This window comes from Triturus cristatus, chromosome 8, assembly GCF_964204655.1.
Source record: "Triturus cristatus chromosome 8, aTriCri1.1, whole genome shotgun sequence".
Classification (NCBI taxonomy): domain Eukaryota; kingdom Metazoa; phylum Chordata; class Amphibia; order Caudata; family Salamandridae; genus Triturus; species Triturus cristatus.
The window spans coordinates 1,304,054,882-1,304,080,809 of record NC_140591.1 but is presented as its reverse complement, the minus strand read 5'-3'; the positions used below and the strand labels follow the sequence as shown (position 1 = coordinate 1,304,080,809).

General features: G+C 43.6%; 1 protein-coding gene across 1 annotated transcript in view; it reads right to left on the bottom strand.

Annotated features, from left to right (window-relative positions):
* Positions 1–25,928, bottom strand: part of GBE1 (1,4-alpha-glucan branching enzyme 1) — a 753,232-nt gene that overhangs the window by 115,142 nt on the left and 612,162 nt on the right. Inside the window, exon 13 of the mRNA XM_085623022.1 lies at positions 17,374–17,558. Coding sequence (XP_085479148.1) covers positions 17,374–17,558 — 185 coding nt within the window. The remainder of the gene's footprint in view (positions 1–17,373; positions 17,559–25,928) is intronic.

Below are 25,928 nucleotides of genomic sequence, written 5' to 3'. Positions count from 1 at the left end.
TGCAACAATTAGGAATCAATGCCACCGGCCTCCGTGACACCTCTCCTCCCCCTGTGTTTTGTTTTCCACAACACCTCCAAGGTACTGTACTGGGGTCTGCTTGACTTCATAACCGTCCTTCGCTTCGAGGTCAGACTGACCTTTGCGGAGTTGTCGACCGTAACCTAATACTCATGATTGGAGCTATTTTCGATTTCTAAGCGCTATACTTTATTTAATCTTTAAAAAGTGATACCTTGATTTGTGTATGTTGGATGGATATTTTGTTGATTGGGTTTTGTTTTATTCTAATAAATGTTAGCTATTTTTCTAAAGTGGTGTGGAGTCCTTTTGTACTGTGTTCACTGTATGTGTGGTGTGTGTGGTGAGGTGTGAGTGTGAATGTGTGTGTGTGTGTACATTGCCTCTGGGATAAGCCTGACTGCTCTGGTCCGAACTACCAAGGGGGTGACTAGAGAGGTGGCTTCTGCCTGGCTTAGGTGCATACCCTAGCCAACCAGAAACCACAATTCTCTCCAAAGAATATTTTCAATATTGTAAAATAACTTTGATAGACATCAAATAAGCTTATTGGAATACAGTTAGCCAGGGAAATCAAAGGTTATAACTACACAATTGGTCAAGTAGCATTCATTTTACCTAACAGACTTACAATCTTAAAAAAATATAAAGCACTGAGGAACTAAAGAGTACATATTTAAAATAAATTGCTGCAAAGAACGTATGGGGCAAATGGTTCTTCATGAAGTTTGCTCATTTATCAGTTGAGATATTGCTCCAATTGTAAGAAGATGGAGACATTTTGATGGTACCGCTGGCACCCGGGGCGTGCTCAGACAGAGAAGAAGAACAGGAAATTGGGGTGGGGACATACCTGACCCGAACTACCATCCTTCAATGAGCACAGAAACAACTCTACATTCATTGAGCAGGCCACAGAGGCTGATGGGTATCATGGCCGGGCCAAAGAACAAAGAGCAACAGCAGATAGTGGAGCAGATGGGTCTCGAGCAGCCATGCAGACTTGCAAAGGCAATAAAGGGGAGAAAATATGAGGGAGGCAGAGTATTTATTAATATAAAAGACTGCTATGTTTCAGAAGTTTAAAAGGCACAAATTACCCCTTCTTTCATCCCCCCCTTCCCAGCGGGACTCAAGGATCACTAAATAAATCAATAAATCCAGGGTCTGGGAATGAAACAAACGCTGTCAAAGAGCACCAGCACAAAAACAATATTGAGAACTTAACAAGACCAAGCTGAAGGGGGCCACAGCAAATTACTCATAATAACCTGGTCAAGGGTGCAATCATCCACAGCTTGCGATGACCCCACTGGGTACACTGTGTCCAGAGGACACAAGAGAGTGAAAGATTCCAATTTTATACTACCTACCAGGACATGGGAAGCCGACTTGGATCAAAATGCATGATATCTAGCATAGAAATTGGGAAACAGATAAGATAATCATGCTAAATTATGGGAAAAACCTCTTGATACAGAGGAGCCCCCGCATGCAATAACCTACGAATATGATCCTTCAAACCCCTTTGCCTGGCTGAACAGTATTCTGGCCACAATTGAGGAATTGGCACTTGGGATCACTGACTTAATATTGATCCATACAATATCTAAACACAAAAATATCGATCACAAAAATATCGAATTCCTACGCTTGAATAATAAAGCCATATTGAGAACAAAAAAATGGTCAAAAATATTGATTTTTAACCTATATTGTAAACAAAATCATCGCAATTATTTATTCAAAAAGAACAAATCAGGAGCACTCAGTGGGTCTTGAATGGATTGGTGCATGCCTGTGGAGCCCACAAATGATTGGCCAGCAAGGAACCAACAAGAGTAAGGCAAGCCTCGGTACAAAAGAATATGGCAAGAGAGTGATTCCATGTAATGGCATTGAGGATGACAAAGTGTTGTCGAAACAAGTCTGGCAATCACAAATAAACAGACATTTTTGACCCGCTGAGTCCTATTCATTCATTCTTTTGGAATATTGTTGAGAAACATATATATATTACCTACTGGCGGTCGCCAGTAGGTAGTTATAGTTAGGACCAAGTTTCCATAGGAAGAGCATTTTTTGTTTTGCTTGTAACTTTGGCGTCGTTTGATGAATATTCATGAAATTTTCCAAACTAATTCTTTGTTCATATCAGCTCCGCTCCTATGTTGAAAGTTTGGGGGTGATTCGTCAGGGGGGGGGCCCAAGAAAAAAGGGGGGTCCCAAAACGTGTTTTCTCCATGTTAATTTCCACAGGAAACTTTAGACAAGGCTACAGGTCGAACGGGTGAACGGAATTACCCCAAATTTGGCAGGAAGAAGGGTCTTGGTCTAGAAAGCAAGCTTGTGTTTATTAGGTGTAAATCCGTTCAATAGTTTGAGAAATATAAAAATTTACAGATAACGATATTTGGGAATTCTGCCATCTGATTGACTGAGGCATTACGAACACAAGCTTGCTGCTTATTGGATGGGAGCGCTGCGAGCGGTTGCAACTAGGAAGTGTTGGCCGCCATTTTGTGATTCTGTTGAAGCGAGTAAGGGGAAGAAAGGGCAAAAAGAGTAGGAAAGAGGAGGGTAGGAGTTCTGTAACCTCTGTGGGGTGTTTAGGGTGTGCTATAGAAGGGGTGCAAAGCGAACTACTTATACCTACTGGTCTAAAAGCGCTGGGCTACGAAAATTAAGTGAGGTATTGAATAGAGTCTGATGCTGCTAAGGTGAGGTGCTGCGGGAGTCTGGGATGAAAGCGTGAGCCTAAACGGTGCGTCTTATGGTGTGAAGTCATGTGCCCTGGCCGCTGCAGAACACCTGTGGAAGTAGTGTCAGCATGTGTTTATACCTACTAGGATGAACTACTGACCCCTACTGGTCTGAAAGTCCTTGGGTACAGAAAATATGTGAGGTATTGTCTAGAGTCTCATGGTGCTAAGCTGAGGTGCTGCAGGACTTGGGGATGAAAGCGGGAGTATAAACTGTGTGTCCTATGCTGTGAAGTCATGTGCTCTGGCCGCTGTGCCACATCTGTCAAGTAGTGTCAGCATGTAGTTCTACCTACTCGGAGGAACTTTTGTTTCGAACATTATAACTTGTGTATGGTGCTTAGGGGGTGTTATACACGGAGTGCGAAGGTAAATTTGCGTGTATCAAATCAATATGGTATTTGTAAAGCGCAAACTACTCACCCCTATGGGTCTGAAGGCCCTCGAGGCCAGCGTGGAAATTATGTGAGCTATTAAGTGAGCTATTGCCCAGAGTCACATGGTGCTGAGCTGAGGAGCCCAAAGGTGTCCTTCATAAGCATTTCAAAACCTACCCCAATCAATGTGCCTAGGTCATTTCCACCACAATGCACAATCATGTGGTCAGGGTGTGGAAGATGCAAAGAGGTTTTAACCAAAGGTAGCAATTGGTGCCACTTCAATCCTCTCTGTGCAAACCATTTAATGTCCACATTTTGACAAACAATGGCCAAAATGAAACACCAACAAGGAGCACAAGTCACACAACCCACCAACATCACACCACTGAACGAGCATAGAAGTGAAAACCATGCTGCATTCATACAGGGCGTGTACAATAGCCGGATGTTGGTGTTGTGGGATGTCTGCGACCATGGTCATCATGGATGAGATGCCCAGCAGGTGGCACATGGACGAGTTCACTGTCGGATACGTTGCCAAACAGCTGCTCCTCCCTTCCATGAGCCCCCACACTTTTGTACGGTGCGCTGTTGTATCTCATGCACTCATACGGCACACCATTGTATTGCCTATTCGCGCATGTCCTGCTGCATTCCAACTAAATCATCACAGTGCCGTTTGGAGGTGGTGCATGCCACTTTACAACATCGATTGCTGCAGCCCTTGTGGCAGGCCACACCAGAACACAGACACACTTACCGCACTTCCTGTACATGGACATGTCCGAGACATCCCGTTCCCCTTGCCGGATAGGCACACCCCTGCGCTGACCTGTGTACCCCGGACCAGCATACGCCGGTTGTGCATGCAGGAGGATACGTGCGTAGCTACATGTCCAGGCTCACTGCCAACACGGAGGTGACAGCACACTGTGATGTTGCAGGGCTCGTGCCCATCATGCTTACACAATGACCACAGGGACACACTTGCTCAGATGCAGGTTTGGGGGGCGTTGGTGGTCCTGGAGTTGTTGCAATGAGTCTTGTGGCCCTCATGGGTATCCCTGTATCATGCTCATTTAGTCTATGGCACCTGTGGGTGTTCTGGTGTGGCTCTTGGCTGTGTTCTTTCATGGTGCAGGTAGTCGTCCTGCTTAACACCATCAGAAAGCAGCTGTAAAATCTCTGCTGCGAACATGGCTTATCGACGGAATTTGTTTCGCATTGCAGTTGGTGTGAAAGTTGTGATGGGATTTATTTTGTGTGCAGAACAATATACAAACTGGGCAGTGTATCGCGTCAAGATACAGCACCTGACGCACTATTCACAATCAATATAAATACAATAACATTTCTTAATTGATTGTGTGTACACTGTAAGTGCAGCCACTACCTCTGCAATTCAATCCAGGATTTTAGTATTTAGAATAAATCGCAAAGGTGCACCTCGTGTCTTTTTGCACGGGAACGGCTAGTCTGCATTTCATTATCAGCACTTTAATGGAAGTAAAGTTGAGATAAATCTAACACACTATTCAGAAGATGGTGCAAACTGCAGACATCACCAGTATTCCCGCGATAAGTGCCCCAAAATTTAACACCATGGTGTACTCCATCAAATAACAGTAGTAAGAACAAGAAATAGTCACACAGCAGTTAAGAAAACAACCAAAAACGTTCATAATTTTTTTTTTCAAAACTTCATTTTTTCACAAACATATATATATATGAACGATAAACAAAAATAAATTATCAAACCTAATACAAAACAACAAGACACAGAAGGAAAAAAAAGAGAACGAGAGAGAGAACGAGAGAGAGAGAGACACTGCCGCCCCAGCGCATCCATGAGCAAATAATTACCTGGTGCCACCGGAGTGTGTAGCAGTGGGCACTCCACGTGCCCGTCAAAACTCCACGGATCCCAGATATGTCACGGAGTCCTGAGTCATGAATGGCAGAGACCGCATCAGCTTCTCTGCGGATCTCACAGATGTCGCTGAGTCCCGAGTCATGAATGGCAGAGACCACATCATCTTCTCCACGGCCCGGTAGATCTCACACATGTTGCTGAGTCCTGAGTCATCAATGGCAGAGTCCACATCAGCTTTTGGGGCCGCTAACCCTGTGGAACTGTGGTGGTAGGCCCCTGATGGCCATATGAGCCTCTGGTGTGAAGTCCGCGCCAAGGGGGTGGTAGGCACCTGACGGCTATACAGATCAGGTTGCGACTAACCTTCTGCGCAACTTTTCAAAGACTCTTTATGGTTGAGACACGTGTAGCATCCGCCATCTAGTCAGCACCGGCAATAAAGGATGTGACGTTGTTGAACTATAATATTTGTGTGGTCACATGGCCTGTGACGCATGTGCCGGATGGGTGTGGTGTGTGTGCAAACCTGCCCTCAGGGAGTGGCCGTGAGATGTTGAGAACTAGACCACTGACCTGCACACCAACAGCGAGTACGCCTGTGACAGGTAGGTATGTGGGGCCAACGTCGGAACGTAAATCGGAGTGGCGTGGCGTACGATGGAACAGGGCAGGGATAGCTACAATGACGTGGACGGGTCGTAGTAGTGTGTCTGAGTTGGGCAGACGGGCCGCAGCTGTCCCTCTGCAATCCTGGGTGTGAACTGTTCATAACTCACACTACATAAGTATTGAAAAATCATTTTGTGATTCAGTCTGTCAGCTGGCATTTGTCCAAGGCATTTGTGAAAACATATCTGAGTTCTTTCTGTGATAGATACCCCTTTGACGCTGCCACTCCCCACATCAGCAGGTAACGCACCCTCTTCCCACATTACCATCATACCCCCAACAACCTTCTTGGGCCCGGAAGTGTCCCTGTGCGGTTGGACAAAGAAGAATCTTAGTCATGTATAGATTTACATATAAAAAAAATATTTAAAGAAAAGAACAAATAAGACTGAAGGGAGTCTGGTGCTGTGGTCGCTGCCATGAAGTTAGGGTGACTGCCATTCAGGACTCAGGACACAGTTACACATGTGGGATCAGCTTGTGTTAAAGAGGGTTAGTGGGACTACGTGTCGATGGCCTTGCATATCGAAATATGCCTCACTGATCGAAGGGAGTGTGGTGCTGTGGTCGCTGCCACGGACTTGGGGTCACTGCCATTCAAGACTCAGGACACAGTTACACATGTGGGATCGGCTTGTGTTGAACAGAGTTATTGTCACCTCGTGTTGCCACCGTTGCATATGGAAAGATGCCTCAATGATTAAAGGGAGTCTGGTGCTTTGGTTGTCTCACGGAGTTGGGATCACTGCCATTCAGGACTCAGGACAGTTTTTTTTTTATTCACATTTTGGAAATGCAATCAACATTTCAACATACAAAACCAAAACAAATAGGCCTTGGTACAATATCATCCGGCCTCTAGGACCATCCCAGCTCCCCTCGGGCAGTGTCTTTATGGTATTAAGCAGCCATACCATCCCTCTGTAGTCCAGCATTATCACACAATCTGATGCATTTGTAAATAGTCAATTAAGTACACCCAGTAATCTCGGAGTCTCGACCCTCCCGGAAGCTCTTCCTCATAGGTTTTGAGAGTGTCCTTACAGAAGGTTAGATCTTTGATCCATAGCTTAATAGAGGGTGCAAGTCTACTGTTCCAGCATAACGATACTCGCCGTTTGGCCATCAGAAGTGCAATCACAGCAAATTTACGTTTCAGAGATCGCAGGTCAGGCAATATCCCCAACAAACAAATCTTTTCTGAACACACCAGTTCTATTCCCACCATTTCGCCTATCATTTCCACCACTTTTACCCAATAAGCCGCAACCTCTGTGCACCGCCAGGCCAGATGGCAGAAGTCTGCCTCCTCCTTCCCACACCTACAGCAGCGCGAGTCCTCCCTTAATCCATACTTACAAAGTCTAGCCGGCGTATAATAGGTCTGGTGCAGATATTTGTAATGTAGCATTCTTAGATTACCATTAGGCGTCAGCATTTCAGTCAGTGAACAGGCTATCTCCCATTCTTCCAGTGTCAGTTGGTCCTCTAGTACGCTATTCCATTTGTCCCACGACTTCTGCGTATTTCCAGCAATATCTTCTTGCAATTTACTATAAAGTCTCGACACCAGTTTAGTGGCAGTGGGTGTTGTTAGCACAAACTGCAACGCCAGCATTTGTGGTGGCTCCTCAGGGAACGAAGGATAGAGCACCCTCATGGCATTTTGCAATCTGTAATATGTGAACCTAAACAGCAATGTTTGATTACTAATATAGGTAAGATCGCTTAGTTCCTGAAATGTCCCATTAGGAAACAAATCCCCCATTGTGGCCATGCCTACCTGTCTCAGCAGCCCCATCCCTACCTCCTCCTGCGTCACCGACAATGCTGGATGTTGTAAAAGGGGCAAACCCAGCGCGTACAATGGCAGTTTATCCGCTTTCCTCCCCATTACCCGCCACGCCCTATTCGTCGTATCAATTGTATTGATGTCACGCTTATGCAGCGGAGCGCGCTTATGTGGAAGTATTGCCTTTAGCGGAATGGGAGCCGCATCCCCCTCCTCCACCGCTGTGTGTGTTAGGAACGGTACAGGATGGTACCAGTAGTGTGCAAACTGCGCCTGTGCGCATAAATAATATAACAGAAAATCCGGCACTTTAAACCCACCTTTCGCATACGGTAGCGTCAGTGCCCTCAGTTCAATCCTAGCGTGTTTACCCGCCCAAATCAATCTTAGTACCATCGCTGTAATTCTACGGAACACTTCGGCTGGTGGTTGTATCGGTATATTATTAAATAAATACAGCAGTTTGGGTAATACGACCATCTTAACAATGGCCAGTCTATCTGCTAACGAGAGGGGCAGTTGTATCCAGTTATCTATTTTCCCTTCCAGCGTTCCCACCGCCCTACCATAGTTCGTTCGGATCACCTCCTCCGGGTCCCTATGATACCACACTCCCAGATATCGCACCGGGTCCGTTTGCCACTCAATTGGGTAGTCCAGCTGATGCGGTTGAGTAGTGTCCGATAAAGGAACAATGACCGATTTCGCCCAGTTAATGCTTATCCCGGACGTCTGTGCAAATCGAACATACTCCCTGAGCAATGCATTTAAATTCACTTCGGGATCGCGCACATACAGCAGCATATCGTCTGCATATAGCGAGATGTGGAGCGGCCGCTGAGGGAACTGCAGCGCCGAATAGTGATGCTTCTGTCGCACTCTACATGCCAACGGTTCCATCGCCAGTGCGAATAGCAATGGGGACAGTGGGCAGCCCTGTCTCGTCCCCCTGCGTATAGGTATCGGGTCAGACACATATCTATTTATTCTCACTCGCGCCGTCGGGGCCGTGTACAGCAGCTGTATCCACTGCAGATAGCGCAGCGGAAATCCCATCCGCCGCAGCACCTTGTGCAAATACGGCCATTCAAGGGAATCGAATGCGGTCCTCCTGGACGCTGCAGTTGTCGGCTGCAAATAGTGTGACAATGCAAATAGGGTGCGTGTGTTGTGCGTGGTTGATCTGGTGGGGATAAATCCCGACTGATCCGGTAGAATCAATCGGGTCATTAGCGGCTGTAGCCGTTTTGCTAATAGTTTGGCCAGAATCTTCACGTCAACATTAATGAGGGAGAGTGGCCTGTACGATTCGCAGTATTCAGGGTCCTTGTTCGGCTTTAATAATGCAATGATAAGCGCTTCACGCAGCGTGGGCGGCAACTGCATCTGGTCATGCGCAGTTCCGTACATCTCCACCAGGTGTGGAGCTATTTGGTCAAGGAATGCCTTGTAGAATTCACCCGTGAACCCATCAGGGCCCGGTGTCTTCCCGTTGGGGAGAGTTTTGATCACCTCCGCCACCTCCTCCACTGTAATGGGTTCCGCCAAATACTCTCTGTGTGCATCCGATAGCCAGGCTATCGCCACCTCCTCCAGATAGTTCCCTATCTCCTCTTCCGACGCTGTCTGTTGTGTCTCGTATAGCTTACCATATGTGGCTCTGAATTCCCTCAGAATATTCTGTGTCCCATACTGCATGTCCCCTTTCTCATCATGCACCCCGCGCACTACCTGTGGTGTTTTCCCTGCACATATTTTGGCCGCCAGCGCTCTACCCGGCCTACCACCCTCGCCGTAATTCCTGGCCATTTGCCGTTTCAATATATATTTCAGTTCATCCTCTGCCAGTGTTTGGTATTCAGTTATGTTATGTCGTATATCGGCCAGTAGTGTCGTGTTTTGTGTACATTCGTATTCTCTCTCTAACTCGCGGATTTTCTGCTCACGGGATGCCAATTGTTGGCGAATATCTTTCAGTATGCCCGCACTTGTTCCAATGCAGATCCCCCTAATGGTAGCCTTAAACGCCTCCCATAGCAACCCGGGGTCCTCCGTGGATGGCGCATTTAGTTCAAAGTACTCCGTCACGGCCTTACCAATTGCGTCTTCATATAAAGGGTCAGTTAGTGCTCTAGCATTAAATCTCCAACTAAATGGGGGGGGGGGGGGGTGTGTAATTCGGCAGCTCAATGGTGAGTTTTACTGGATTGTGATCCGAAAGGGTCCTAGGTAAGTGGCATACGGATCTCGTCCACAGGAGCACCGCCTCATTTCCCAACCAGTAATCTATCCTGGACCAGCTACTACTAATCGCTGTCGTATGTGTCGCCTCTCTGCTCTCCCGGTTTCTAGCTCTCCAGATATCCTCAAGTTCCCTATCAGCCATTATGGCCAGCAATTTCCTCCTGGCCCTAGTATGTGGTTCAATTGCGTTACTCGACCTATCCCAACCATCCTGCAACGCTATATTAAAATCTCCCCCCCAGATCAGTGGTATGTCAGGCAGTCCACCCAGTCGAGTCCATACCTCAGCATAGAAGTCTGGGTCGTCTATATTCGGTCCATAAGTGTTCACTAATGCCACTTGATGACCCCGTAATCTACCCACCATTAGTACAAAGCGCCCCATCTCATCCTTATACGTAGATTCTACATCAAACTGCACCCCTTTCTTAATCAGTATCATGACCCCTCGGGAATAGGAAGAGTATGACGAGTAATGCACCGTCTCCGCCCATCTACTACCTACTCGCATAGGTGCTGCCGGCGTCATGTGTGTTTCCTGTAACATTGCAACATCAATGTGATGCCGATCCAAGTATGCCAAAACATACCTTATTTTCTTGGGGTTGTTCAGCCCTCGTACATTCCACGTCAGGAATGATAACCCAGTATCACGCATCCCACTACCTTCCATCATTCACCCATGCGTTCCATAGTTTCACAGCTTCTGTCCTAACGTCGCTACCATTGCAGTCAACCCCGTCAAGCCTACCTGTACCTCGTGTCTCAATACCACCCTTCGCAGCTTTGTTGCTTCTGTCGTACCAGAACCCAATAAACAAACCCCAACGCTCCCCCCACCTCCCCCCACCCACTTTAGCAACCCAACTCTGCCAAAGACACTTCCCATTACTATGTAACATTACAACTCAACTGGATTTGGGGAACACCCGCGTGGGGGATCCACCAAGAGCGCACTCTTCCATCCAACCTAATGGATGTGGTCAGTTGTGTAATCATAATACATGCAAGATCCCAGCACACCCTTCAGCTGCCAGTATAACGGTCATACATCCTAGCGTCTATGGTGCTATCATCGAGTCAATACCTCACACGCCGGGAGATCATCCGGCCCCTTCTTCCCCGCAGATCTCTCGCACTCACGCCTGTCATGCCTTACTTCCCTGTACATGTGCCAGAGAGCTCGTGTCCACCAGATTAAACAGCAGTCTCTGCAGCTTACCTCCCTTGTATGCGCTATCTTGCATTACGCTGTCCGGTCGACACCCACCCCCCAAAGTTCGTATTTCCCGTCCGGGAGCGTTGATCTCACCACACGTAATCTCCGTCACAGCCGTGACCCTTGTCGTCTATTATAACCAACAGTACATTTATCCACATAGTAGTTCTCAGTTCGAGTCCATATCGGGATCAGCTCGACGTTGTTCCTTTCGCCGATTAACAATCCTTTTGATGAAGTCTTGTGCCTCCCTGGGCGTCTGTAGTAATGCCGTTTTCCCGTAGTAGGTGACCTTCAAACGCGCCGGGTACAACATAGCATACTCAATTTGCAGCTCCCGGAGCTTCTTTTTGACCGGGTTAAACTCCTTGCGTGCCATCTGGACCGTTATCGTGAAGTCTGGGTAGAACTCCAGCTCGTTGCCCTGATAGCTGATCTTGCGTTTTTACAACCCAGCAACAAATTAACATTTAAAGTAAAACCTCCCAATGCTCATAGGACACGTTCGTAGACAAAACCCTGCAAAGTAAATAAAAAACCCACACGCAAAACACATGGCCCTACTAAAAATACATATACATAACAGTAAATCATCAAACTATAACAAACATAACTTAATTTAACATTACATAATAAAATAGTGTACAAACATGCAAAACTACAAACCAGTGAAAAACAATAACACCAATACATCTAAATATATAAAAAAAAAACACAATCAACACTATAACTACCTTTTAGATCTCCCCCCTAAATCCCCTCTGGCCTCAAAACCGTTAAACAATCTTGAAAAAAGAACTTGCCTGTTCTGACGAACACCGCTACCTGGTCTCGGGAAAACAAACTAAAAATAACAAAAATAGATTACAGAATAAGAAGTAGCGGTTTAAAAACAAAAAAGGCTGCTAAATGAAAGTAAAAAAGGACTATCTCCCCATAGAAATGAATGAAACAACTTTGCAGAAATTAATAAAGGTTTGAATTTTTTTTTTAAAATATTCAACACGTGTAAAAAAAAAAATAGTGATAAAAAGTAACAAATGTATAAAGTGTAAATTATATATTAGTAAAAAATATATACACTTATTTAATGTATACATATAAAAATAGGTTAAAATGATATAGAAAATATTTATATAAAAAAAGTTACAACTGTTTAACCCCTTCAGTGCCCGCCCCTTTCCCCGCCCAGTGCCGGCCGTTGCATTAGCGGGCTGGGTCTATGACGAGCTGGACTCGTCATGGGCACAGCGCCACCGCGGCCCATGACGAGTCCAGCTCGTCATGGGCACTGAAGGGGTTAAAAAAAAGTGTTGAAGTTTGGAAAATGTAAGTCAAAAAATACATTTCACAATAATATGTAAATCTAATTTGAATGTTTTTAATTAATAAAAAAAAGGAATGTTTTATCCACTTACCTTTATAAAAATGTTTGTTTCCAATTGAAAATATTTAGCAATAAAAATGTCGAAATACACACCATAAACTTTGAAAAAAGAAATATAATTTAAAAAATGTGTGACATGACATTTATAATACAAAACAATGTTATTGATATTGTTAAACGCACAGCTATTATTTTATTATATTATTCATGTCCAGCAATACTAAAAAAATACAAATATTTCTACTACACACAAATGAAAATAAAATAAAATATTTCAGACTAAAAAATATAAAATTAAACATTCACACTCCAACATAAAGCATTTGTAAAAACGTACTTACAGAGATGACATTTACTATTCCAGTTCCAATCCAACCATCTTGGAGAATGTTGGACAGTAAAGAGGATATATGGTTGTAGTTAAAATACAAGACTGTTTACCCAGTTTCAATAAAGATGTCAAAGTCCAGCCAGAGTTATGGTTACACAACCCTTTAATAGAAACTCAAAGACATATGAATATATTCTCAGTATACATGGTAAGTCAAATCATGAAAAGTACCCAACATAATAAACAATGGAATCATATCATACACAAGTTAGTAATAAGACCACGGCCCATGCTTCTGTTCACTGTGTAATGTTTGCAGTCTATAGATGATCATGAACATTGACAAAATCCATTAGCAAAAAGTGCAATACCATAACCAGTGCAGTTTTGTAACTGGTGAAAGGGTTAATTAAGGTGTGCAAACAAAGTTCTTGTCCTGTATCAAGTAAAAACTCCCATCACATAGGGCATTATGATCTTGCATAACAACCTCTGGTATGGAACTCAAATAAAAAATGTATAATACCATTCAAGGACTAAATAGAAAGAATTCAAATCCATGCTCATCTACTCGAATGTCTGGCTAGTTTTTAACTTTAATGCAGAAGGGGGATTAAGAAAAGTAAGAATAGATATTAAAAAAATCCCTACAACTTGATTCTCATGATAGCCTAAGAGTACCATGTTAAAAATCTCTATTCATCAATTTCCTCAAACGTTTTTATAGCTGGCCTACTAACTTCCTCCTGCATTGAAAATGGTTTTTTTGGAGTTCAGATCTTTCCTAGCAGCTACTGTTTAAGAACATTTGACACTTCCTTTGTACATAGTTTCAAACAAAACCAAAAGAGATGCTTTGTTGCCCATAAACAGGTCAATTTTTACACACTGCAATTCCTGCCTCTGCCTCAGTGTTGTGAGACTGATGAGAAAAGATATGGACTCTGAAGGCTCAAACCAATAGCTCCCTATTCTTGGCTATGCCTACTGTACAATATGTTGTGGTTCACTTAGCTAAGCAAGGATAGTACAAACATTCACATCCCTCCCAGAAGGACCTTTATTTGACAACTGGTCTGTTCGGGTCACATCACTGAATCGTTCTATGTTCCATCAACAACAATTTCATTAAACTATCACTGAACATCCAGTGTGAAGTCTCCAGTCTCAGCCAATATAGGGAGGTCCATTACTCTTAGCCTTGCTTCACTTCTGCATGTTCCAAGCTGTTCAACTTTAGCCTCAAGGAGGGATATGTTGGCAATGGGACAGGCCTCAAATTACTATCTCCCATGGGTCAGAGTGTTATCTTCCAATAGACTTTTTATATCATCCATCATGCGCTTCAGTTGTCCAACTTCATGGCTGTCAGTGAGATGTGGCTGTAGAGTAATTCATGAGGAGACCTATATTTTTCACAGTGCTTAGCATCTCTAGTAAAGTGGCCATTGTTAGACTTGCCATCTTTTGGCGTGTATCCCCTGACTTTTTGCTTTCTGACCTCCCATTTTTGGCTTGGTTTTTGCTGGTGTAATGATTCTGCACACTTTCCTCACTGCTGTCCAGTGGTAAAGTGCAGGTGCTCCTGTATAAACTGTGTTATGGATTGGCGTTCCCACGATTGGCCTATTTGATTTATGTGTCAGTCCCTAGTAAAGTGCACTGCGAGTGCCAGGGCCTATAAATCAAATGCTGTAGGTGGGCTGCAGCACTGGATTGTGCCACGCATGCAAACAGCCCGTAAAGTGCAACTCTGGCCTGCCATTGCAGAGCCTGTGCGCAGCCTGGGGCTGCCATGTCGATTTGGCAAGTGCACACACTTGCAAGTCCTTAAACCTTCCCTTTTCTACATGTGAGTCGCCCCCCGGGTAGGTCCAAGGTACCCCCATGGGCAGGGTGCATTGTATGTGAAAGGTAGGACATGCCCCGGTATGTGTAGCATGTCCTGATAGTGCATTACAGCCTACTTCGTTTTTCACTATTGCAAGGCTACCTGTTCCCCATAGGCCAGAATGGGCAGTTTGATTATTACATCCTATAATCTGAACTGACCCAGGGAACATGGTAGAAATTTGAGTTTAGTATGCCTGAACTCAGAATGATAAAATGCATCTTTTAGTGAAGTTGGTTTTAACATTCTGTGTTTGAAAATACCACTTTTAGAAAGTAGGTATTTTCTTGTCTAGCCATTCAAGCCTGCCTCTGCTAGGTTGTGTATTCCTTGTCTGGAGTTTGAGTGATTCCAGGAGACAGTGTGAGTCAGCACAGGGCTACATGTAGATGGGTGGGAGGAGTTGCACCTGGGACCTAAATAGGGCTGTGCCTTCCCTCCACAATGCTGACTATCTCCTGTGGTGTGTCTGATGTCCCTGGCCTACACTGTGAAAGGAAAGAAGGAGTCGTGTCAACAAAGTGCTCCAGTACTTACCAGAACTGGTTTGGACTAGGCAAAGGCCTCTCTGCCTTCAGAGAACAAAGAGAAATTGAGGATAAAAAGGGGTCCCAGACCCCAGAACTTTAGAACTCTTTTGGACCAAGAAGACTGCCAAGAAAAAGAGCTTGAGAAGCTGTGAGGAGGAACTACCACTTTGCTGTGTGCTTTGTTGTGTTGGCCTGCAGTGGATGCTTCTGTTTTGGGGACTGAAAGGACTGGACTGAACTTTCTGCAATCTACTTGTGAGAGTTTCTCCAAGGGCTTGAGGTAGAGCTTGCCCCTATTCAAGAAGTCTCAGGAACAGCAAAGACTTCAAGCCTGACACCATCTACGACGCCGTTGCCGACTCCGGGTCCTGAAGGCACCGCAGAGGGCACCACCGCAAAGGCGTACTGCAACCTTGGTCTCACCGACTATGCCTGTCGATGCCATCACTGAACCGCTGCGTGCACCGTGACCTGCACTCTGCAGTGCCTCGCTTCACGTCGAAACTTTGGCACCGCAGAGAGCACCGCCGCAATACCGCATCGCGACCCTGGTCTCACCAACGACACCTGCTGACGCCGCCACCGAGCCGCTGCTAGCACTGCAACCTGTGGGCACCGCACTCCGCACCGCTTCACGACGACACCTTGGTATTCCCGACGCTGCAGCTCCACGCTGGACTCGACGCCGCTGCTTGCACTGTGGTTCGAGGGCACCGCTCGTAAAGTTACGACGCACTGCCCTCATCCCGTACCGCAGCCTTGGCCTACAGACACCTGTGCCATCGACTCCAGTTCGTCAGCCGACGACAGCACATCAGCTACAACAAAGCGGCGGCTGCTCCGTGACCTGCCAGCACCATGACGAGCACCGCCTTCATCTCACACCGCGACCCTGCTCTCACCGACGCCATCTGACACCGCCACCAAGCTGCTGCTCGCACAGCGATCTCAGGGCACCGCACACCGCATCGCTGCACTTCGCACTGCAGCACCAGACGCCTGCCGACGCCAGCACACCTGACTCCATCAGAGAGGAGATCAACCTGCAACGCGTGTGACAATGATAGGTCATCGATGACCAGCATTTCTGAAAAGTACTGTTTGTGGGTCTTCCAACAGCGGAGCTGACCCGTGACGCCGCAGTCAGCCAGAACTGTTTGGATTTGTTTGTTCGCGACGCAATGATAGCCCCGGACGGAGCTATCGACATCCAGGAACTGTTTTTCAAGGATATTGTGATAACTAAAGATTTTTAAAGTACTGTACTGTGGATTTTTATAGTTTTGGTCTTGTCTTAAGTATATAAAAATATTGGATATTTTTCTAAACTGGTGTGGTGTCTGTTTGTAGTGCTTACACTGCATTACTGTTGGTTATGTGCAAATGCTTTACACACTGCCTCTAAAATAAGCCTGACTGCTCGTGCCAAGCTACCAAGTGGGTGAGCAGGGGTTATTTTAGGAGTGTAACTCCCTTATCCTGACTAGGAAGAAGGGTCCCTACTTGGACAAAGGTGCAAGCCCTTGCCAACTAGAGACCCCCCTTTCTAACAGCCATAATTAGTGTCTCGCCCTTTGACAATGAGGGCCCTCTGTTCTCTGGACATTCTGTATTTTCCTGGCTGCAAGCAAGGGGGGTAAGAGGTCTCGGAGGAAGGGATTTTTTTTACATCCTCCTGAATCTGTTTATGCTCCAATGGCAGTATTGTATGTGGGGCGTGAGTTGCTTTGGCTCCCAAGCTTCAATAGGAACCAGCCAACTGACTGTCAGTATCCAGATTGTTGTGCCATCTGTAGCTTCCTTAAAGCTGCATTCCTCCAAACTTCTCCTTTTACAGATGTAGAGAAAGCCCAAGTAGTAGGTTCTGACCACCCCCCTCACAACTCTGCTGAACTTCCTGAGTGTGTCATCAAGCCTGTGCATGCGGGTCCACCTCCAATCTTGGAGGCTTTGATTATCTGCCACAACCTTGACAGCTCAGGGGCTGAATTATCTCTGGTCCATGCTGGTGGGCTGCTCCTTTTGCACCTCAGGGAGTCCTCTTTTAAACCAATTCTTTAATTCCGCTGGCCAGGCACAGCCCCTAGAACAGACCCACATTGGCGCTCAAGGGGCTAGCAGCCATCACAGAGCACAGCTAGCTTTTGCAATGTCTGCACAATATTATTTTAAGTATAATATAATATACTGATTCTAAATTTAGAAATGCCATCTTTCTAAACAAGAACACAAACAGTGCCTAACACAAGACATTATTCATGCACTGTAGCTTACCGGTGGAGAACCAAGCCAGCCAAATTTTTCCTCCAATTTATTCATATCCCTGTCAAATTCGTTCAGGAATCTATAGCGCAGAAGATTATCCGTGGCTAAATGAAACTGTCTCCTTGCATAATGGTAACTCTCGTTATTTCCCTTCCTGGGGAAATCCAACCATTCCGGGTGCCCAAATTCGTTACCTGTATTCAAAATATTAATTAACACTTTAATTTCCACAAGGGTTGCAACACATTAAAACAAAACAATATCCATTACATAGGAAAATAATGGCATGCTCTGGAATCCTGGTTCAAAACGTCAAATTAGTCCGTAAAACATTTCAAAGCTTCAATGTAAGAGCATTGGTTGTGTAAGACCTTTCGATTCTATGATATTCAAATTATGGTCGTGGAATTTCACACTGTTTTATCTGTATATATATGTCTTTTAAGATGAATAATCGTAATAAAGACTTCTTTGAATTGTAAGAGCATCCGTGACACTGTTAGGAGTACATTTCATTTTTACACCGTAAATTAAGATAGAACTTTAAACAGTAACAATGTCATCTAGACTTTCTGAATTCATTCTAATTCGAAGAAACAAAAGATACTGACTTTTTTTTCTATGTTAAATCTTGAAAATGCTACTGAAAGATAACATTTTTAAAACATATATCCATTGCACCCCAGCCGAAGCTTCGAATAGTTTTATTTTCAGTATTTGATGGCATGATAAACAACCGAGGAAATCGCAGATATGCTACAAAAATTCACCAAAGGATTTACAAAGGCTTGGGAAATTTAAATATTCACCACAGACTCCTCAAAATCCCTATGAAGTCATTGCATATTCCCAAAAATAATATTTTTGCAGGGCTTGGACACTTTACAGAACATCAGATTTGAAATGCATATATTCATTGCTGAGACAGAACGACATCGATTGTTTTTTTTTTTTCTTTTTTGTTTTTTCTTTTCTTGCATCAGAGAAGTCAAAAATGGGTCAGTGTCAGAGCAAGAGCTCAACTGCCCCTTTTCCCGGGTCTCCATTGAAGCAGGCAGTGGACTGACAGAAGACAAGCCACCTACCTCCTGTGTTCTCTCCACACTTTCAAATCTAATAGAAATGAGGCGGGCCAATAGCCATGGGTGGGGTCCCTGCATCACCAAGTGCTGTCTCCCCTATCAACCATAGGTCTCTGCATACTTGCGGCAGAAAGTATTTATCTCCATGCTGGCAATGGCTCAGTAGCAGCTGCTGACAGTGAAATTCCAGCTCTCTGCTCTTTTACTGGAAGCGGAGAACACAGCCCTCAGACTATGAGGAGTCAAGAGAGGCCAATGGGGAATGGACTAAGTAATGCTATAACATTTTAGCGTTCCAGGCTAGATGCAGGAGCACTTCTCCTACACTTAATAAAAACAAAAAAACAGTTTTCCTGACCTTTTGTTGTAGTGCAGCAACTAAGTGGCACCCTAAGATTGCTGCCTTACCTCATCTTATGAAAATGTCAGTCCTGATAAAATAGTCAGCTATCCTTTTTTTAAAAATTTGAGTGAATGTAGTGTTTGGAGAGGGAAGTGAGGCATGGTGGCAGGTTGCTATGTATTGTATGTTTCTTCATTTCGGGGGGGGGGGGGGGAGGAGGGCAAGCCTTTTAGGAAAAAGAGTGAGGCGAGGATAGCTGATCTAGGAGATCATGTTAAAAGAATAATTTTCTTGGAGGGCATACACAAACTAAAACTGTAGGGAGGTACTCATCAATAGAGGAGAATTTCCCACTTCAGGGTTCCAGGTGACATTGTAGACTACTCCCATCTGTACGCTTGCTGTCTATGATTTTTTTTTTTTTTTTTCTGGTTTACCATCTGTTTTTTTTTTTAATTTTATTTTTTTATTGAGACTGCAAAAATAGCAATACAATATATAAACGGGATACAGTTAGAGTCCAATTAATTAATATGGTATGAGAAGGAAAATACGAAAAAACATTCATACAAAATTATCAATTTAGCATTTAAGTTATAAAGTGCAAAGTTATACAAACAATCAAACGACTTTCGTTAATACTCAAAGGATTTTGTTAGAATGAGAACAGTACATAGCAATTAAATGTAGTGAGCATCTTATCAGTTAATATTGCAGAACTGAATTATGAGATACAGCATGCAGAGTCGAGATAGACTAATAGACTAATAGATGTTCTCGCAAAAATGAAGATCCAGTTAGATAATAACAGGGTAAATTTAAAAATCAAATACGCTCCAATATTTATCATATTTTTTGAGAGCCCCTGCTCTAAGGGCGTATTTTCTTTCCCTACCCTGGGTTCGAAGTAGTTTTGTCTTCCATGTCTGGAGAGATGGAACAAGATCTGTTTTCCATGACTGTAATATGAGGGATTTAGCTATTAAAGAAGCTATAAAAAGGGACTCATCGTGTTGGGTGTGAATAGGAGAGCAGCCTAAGAGGGGAATTAGTCCATCAAATACAATATTAGTTTTGAGAACAATTGAAAGATATTTTTCTATTTCCTTCCAGAAAACCTGGATTTTTGGACACTCCCAAACAATGTGTTTCCAAGTACCTTTTTCATCACATCGGAAGCATTTATCAGCTACTTGGGGGAAGATACTGTGTAAAAAGGGCAGAGTTCTATATATTAACCATTTGGTGTAAAATTGCATGCGTTTAAAGTTTGCTCCTCGAAAAATGGTTTTATTGAATTTATTTCTTTTATCCCAAACCTGTTGATTAACTATAATGTCTTCTCTCTTTTTCCATCTTTCAAAAATCTTGCTATAGGGGTCCTGGTCCTTACTTTCTTTTAATATTTTAATCCAAATACTCATTTTCTTTTGTGTTTTATTATTAAAAATAGTGGAGATATTTTCTTTATTAAATACATTTCCTATATTGAGTTCTGAGTTTTGGATTTATCCTAATAAAGGACCAGTTCAGGATTAGAAGGGAGTGAATTAGCTGGGTATGAATTTCATCCCAAGATTTCCACCTATTACCCAGGAGGAAATCTTCAATTTTCTCAAATCCATTCTCCTTCCAAAGAGTTAATATATTTTTGTCCAAACAGCAAGCATCTCCCAAGCTAAAATTTATTAAATTCGTCTTACTACTTAGCGTGGAAAAGTCATAAAATTTGAAAAACTGACTTTTTACCTTAAAAATCCACTGAAGGGATTTATAACGTACTTGTTTTGGATCTTTCGTAGTTCTGACCGGATCATAAATTTTCAATTCCAACAACATCCTTTTCATAAAAAATTATCTGTCTCATATGAATCTAAAAAAAAAAACCTGTGGCTATAATGTGCAAAAGATGCAAAATAATATTCTTTAATATTTAGAAGGGACAGCCCTCCTTGTGTAAATGGTAAATATAAAGTGCTCAGTGCTAATCTAGGAGATTTTTTTGCCCATAAGAAAGAGGAGATCAAAACTTCTATTTTTTTGAAGTAGGAGGCCTGGATTGCGCAGGGAATTGCGCTGAAAAGGAAATTAAAAAGAGGTAAGACCGACATTCGAATTAGCGATACTCGCCCCATAAGGGACAGGGGTAGTAGGTTCCAGCGGTCTGAAAGAGCCCACCTTTTTTAATAAAGGTAAAAAATTAAGTGAGAAGAGATCGTCTGGGCTATCCGATATAAATATTCCAAGATATCTCTTTGGATCCATATTGTATATCCGCCTAAATTCTGGAACTAAAGTGTCTGTAGTGCAGTTGAGTAAAATAATTTCCGTTTTGCTTACATTAATTTTATAGCCCCCTAGCTTTTGGAAGTCAGAGAAGATTTTTAAAATCTTCAATTGACTTGAGGGTTTGGAGTCTATGAAAAGGGCAATATCGTCCGCGTATAATTTTATGTTTGTCATTCCTAATATTGGGGCAGTGTCAGCCTTAATATTCCTGATGGCGATTGCTAGAGGTTCAATAAATAATGCAAATAAAATTGGCGACAGTGGGCATCCTTGTCGCGTGCCTCTAGTAACCTCACACGACCCCAATATTAGTGTTATTGACGATAATTTGTGCCCTAGAATTCAAATACAATTGTTGTAAAAGAGAAATAAAAACATTCGGAAAATTAAAACTACGTAAAATTGCAAACAGGCAATCCCAAGACACTAAATCGAAGGCTTTCTCCGCATCTAAAAACCAAATTTGCGCCTTCACCTTATTAGTTTTAAAATAATCTAGTGCCTCCAATAAAAATGTGGTGTTGGAATGGAGATGCCTGCCTGCCTGCAATAAAACCACACTGATCATGAGCTACCAGAGAACCTACTATTTTATTTAATCGATTTGCTAAAAGTTTTGTGAAAATTTTATAATCTGTATTCAAAAGGCTAATCGGTCTATATGAATTTATATTTTCCTTGTCCTTTCCTTTTTTTAAAATGCTGACCACCACCGCTGTATGGAAGGAATCTGGTGGGGGACTTCCTTGGAGTAAATTATTAATTAATTTCAAAAGTTCCTTACGTAATATTACCCCAAATTTTTTTAAAAATTCAATGGGAAGGCCATCCTCACCATTGGCCTTGCCATTGGGGAAGGACTCTATCCCTTGATCTAAGTCTAATAATGTAAAATCCTGTGTGAGGTAATTCTTACCCTCAGCATCCATTTTAGGTATCTCAAGTGGCTGTAGAAATTCCGTGATAGAGTCGGATGTAGTCCCCTCAGTCTCTTGATATATCCCCTCATAGTGTTTTAAAAACAACTCGCCGATGGAAATGGTGGTCTTAGCTTGTACTTTAGTGGTAGGATCTGTTAGCTGATCTATTCTATTACGCACCTGCTTTTCTTTAGATTGCCTGGCCAACAGCTTTCCTGTGTATTCACTCTCCTCATAGATCTTTTGTGCTTGTGAATTACTGTTTATCTCACCTAAATCTTAATAAAAATCCTTCATCCTGCACTTCGCCTCATGGAGTTTGTGTCGGGAGATCATAGATCTGACCCTATAATGCTCTTGGGTTGCCTGTGAGAGTTCAATTTGGAGTTTGGTTTTCTCCTCCCTTCTTGCCTTGAGCTTGGGAATTTCTTTAGATGTAATTATTCCACGTAAAGTGGCTTTAAATGCATCCCAGATAATGTTTAATGGGGCTGTACCTCTATTCTGTCTAAAAAATTGCTCTATCTTTTCGTTGATATCCGTGCACCATTGTTGGTCGAGAAGGTTAAGTTTATTAACCCCTTCGATGCTGCGCAGATTCCGCCGCTGTGCTGGCGGAATCTTGCGCGGGCGTGGTCATGACGGAATGGTTCCGTCATGAGCACAGCTCAACCGTGGGTCATGACGGAACCATTCCGTCATGAGCACCGAAGGGGTTAAAAAACCATCTACTTGTAGGACTTATTTCATAATTCCCCAAGTTAATCTCCATGGTGAGAGCTGAATGATCTGAAAAAGCGTTAGGTAAATAAACATGATTATATACTTCTAGACCATGGGATGATATAAAGAAATCTAGTCTTGACGCAGAATTATATTTTGCTGAATGGCATGTATACTCGCGCTTGGTAGGATTTAAGTTACGCCAATGATCAGTGACATCTAAGTCAATTTTGCAACTTTGAACAGCTAAGGCAACTTGGGGTTTATTCTGTCGGCGGTCTTTCTTAGAAGAATCCAAGCGAGGATTTTGTAATAAATTAAAATAACCCCCCCAAATTATTGGCCCAGAGAGACCGGTTAATGCCTGCTTGACCTGTAAAATAGCTTGGGGTCGTCTAAAATTGGTGCGTAGATTGTGGCAAGGATAACATTAACATTATTTAATTTACCGTGTGCAACTGCCCATCTACCTCTGGGGTCTGTACGCGTCCCTTCGAGGTTAAAACTTACATGTTTCCCTATTAATATAGAAACCCCTCTCTGGGCCATCCCGGCAGGAGCAGATATGTTATAGCCCACCCAGCTTTTGAAAAGTTTAGCTGACTCTGCCTGATCTTTGTGATGGGTTTCTTGAAAATAGATGACGTCTGGTGCAAGGTTTTTCAACCAGCACTCAATAGCATTCCTTTTACAAACGTTGTTCAGGCCATTAACATTTAGGGAAATAAATTTCACCATATTTTTTGATGTTTAAGATGTTGGACATAACCCTCAGCTAGTATGCAAGTGTGCAAATGAGCAAGTGTGCAAATATACAGGCAGCGGCAACAGCATATAAAATATATGTATAAAACAGTAAAAAAAACAATACATATAGGATCTAAATTTTCGATGTGCAAATTTACAGATGAGTAAAAAGAGTATAAAATGCTGTTATATGAAAAAACATACCACTCATTATGCAAGAAAAAAAAAAAACATATAAAAATATATAATGTCATCGAAAAAATAAAATACCGAAGAATGTGCAAATATGCAGATAAGCAAAAAGATAGTACAAATAGCAGCGCGGGTTTGAAGGTTTTGAGCCTACCCTAGTGCAAAATAGGCAGATATACTTATAGGGTTTTGTCATCTTAGCATGATCGATCTGCAGAAAAGTGTCGAGTGCGAGATATTATTTGTGCAAGATGCAAAGAAAAAATAATAATAATTGTTTAGAAAAAATAGCCTTACTCATACCATAATCATTAAAGTGTAGAGAAACATATTGCCTTTGAACTCTTTTTTTCCCCCCTTGCGACACCCCCCTTCACCCCCCTCCCCTCCCCCCTTGAGTGGACGGAGACCCCAGTGTCCCACTTCCGTCCTTCTCTGTTGTATCTTCTTTTTGGATGCCATCTCATTGCATCCTTGTGTGCTTCCTGTTTCCATCAAGCGTCCGCCCTACAAGAGTAGTGAGTTCAGCAAAAATCAGCAACTTATTTAATTAATCATCCTCCGAGACCATCGAGGAATGACTGGGCTTCATGCAGGGCCGAGAATATAAAAAATTTGCCTTTAGCCAAGACTTTGAGTTTCGATTGCTGCACTATCATAGCTTGGGCTCCCTTGCTCTTGAAGGGGTCAATGAGCCTCACAAAGTCCCTGCGCCTGTGGGCAGATGCTGCCGACATATCGCCGAAAATTCTAAAATTATTCACCCCTTCCACGTTAAAAGTTCTTTTAGAAAATGCGGTGTTTAGGATTTTTTCTTTTACCCTGAAATCTGAAAAATTAAGCAAAATTGTTCGGGGGTATTTCAAATTATTTGGTTTATGTGCGGGGACTCTGTGCGCCCTTGTGATAGTCAGGTCGCCTTGTAGCTCAGGGATAGCTTTTTTCAATAAAGAGTCTGTCCACCTGACTACGTCCTTATCTTCAAGGCCCTCTGGTATGCCTACAAGGCGAAGATTAGATCTCCTATTGTAATTCTCGAGGTCCTGGAGCTTTTCCTCTAAGTGGGATTTCTCTCTATTAGCCTCCACAAGATTTTGCTGAATTGTAGATAAAGAGTCCTCAAGAGAAGATATCCGAGCTTCGGCTTCTGAGACCCTCAGAGGGATGTTGCAGAGGCACTCCTCCATCTTCGTAAGCCTACTATGTAAGAGTGAAATTTCCTGAGCCTGAGAAGATTTGAAATCTTAGTTCCTGGAGGATAGTAACTAGGATATCTTCCAACGTGTTTGATTTTGTAGCACTCGGAAGAGCAAGCAAGCCATCATCTTGGAAGATCGGAGAGGCTTCTAGACTTAATGCTTGGCTTGGGACTATCGTTGTTTGCTTGCTGCTTAAGCCTGAGCTTGGGCTTATAGCTGGTGGCAGCAGAGGATGGAGGGAAAGCAAAATATTAGAAGAGATCGCAGTTGGAACCGTTGGTGAGGGTAATGGAACATCTTCTCGCCTTGTCGGTGTCTTCTGTGCTGTGGTGCTGCTTACTTGACCTCCAGTATTGAGGACATCATGCTCTAAGAAGGCACTTGTACTCTTCTGGTTTGACCCTCTGCGTGAAGAAGTACTTGAAGACTGTCCCTGCTGAAGAGGATTTTTTTAAAAGAGAGGGTATTGTTTCGGGGTAGAGCAGCTCTCATGGCAAGTAGAAGGGGACATATTAGCAACCATGGCCAATTTGTCCGTTCTTACCATACTTTTACCTCCCTGGTCCATTCTTATTCCCTTGTCTTTCACACCTCCCTCTTCTTTGTCACCGACGGCAAGCAAGCTCAACTCTGCGGATAGTTCAGAGGATAGGGGCTAAGATGGATGAGCGGCTGACGTGACCCACCCACGCTGCCGCTGTGCTTCCTGCTTCCTGCTCCTCTAATCTCTGAGGCCACGCCCACGTGAGCAGAATGCTGCGGTCGCTCCCATTCCTTCGCTGGCTGCAGAGGCTCCGCTGAGGCTCTGTTGGGGGCTTTACTCTGTGTGATTGATTGGGGCCTCTTCTGCTGGTTTTCTCCTCTCTCGGAGCTAGGGGCCCTGTGATGAGCGCCGCGGGAGTCTCGCTTTAAATTCTAACGCTTTGCCTGCTGCTCTGCCACCACCTGCCGTCATTGGTCCAAGGAGGACCACAGGGGCCACTCTGCCCTGTTCACTGGCATCCACTAAACAGCGTCAGCAGACCTTTAAAATCGGACGCGGGATCCCGCAGTGCGGGTCCCGCTTTGC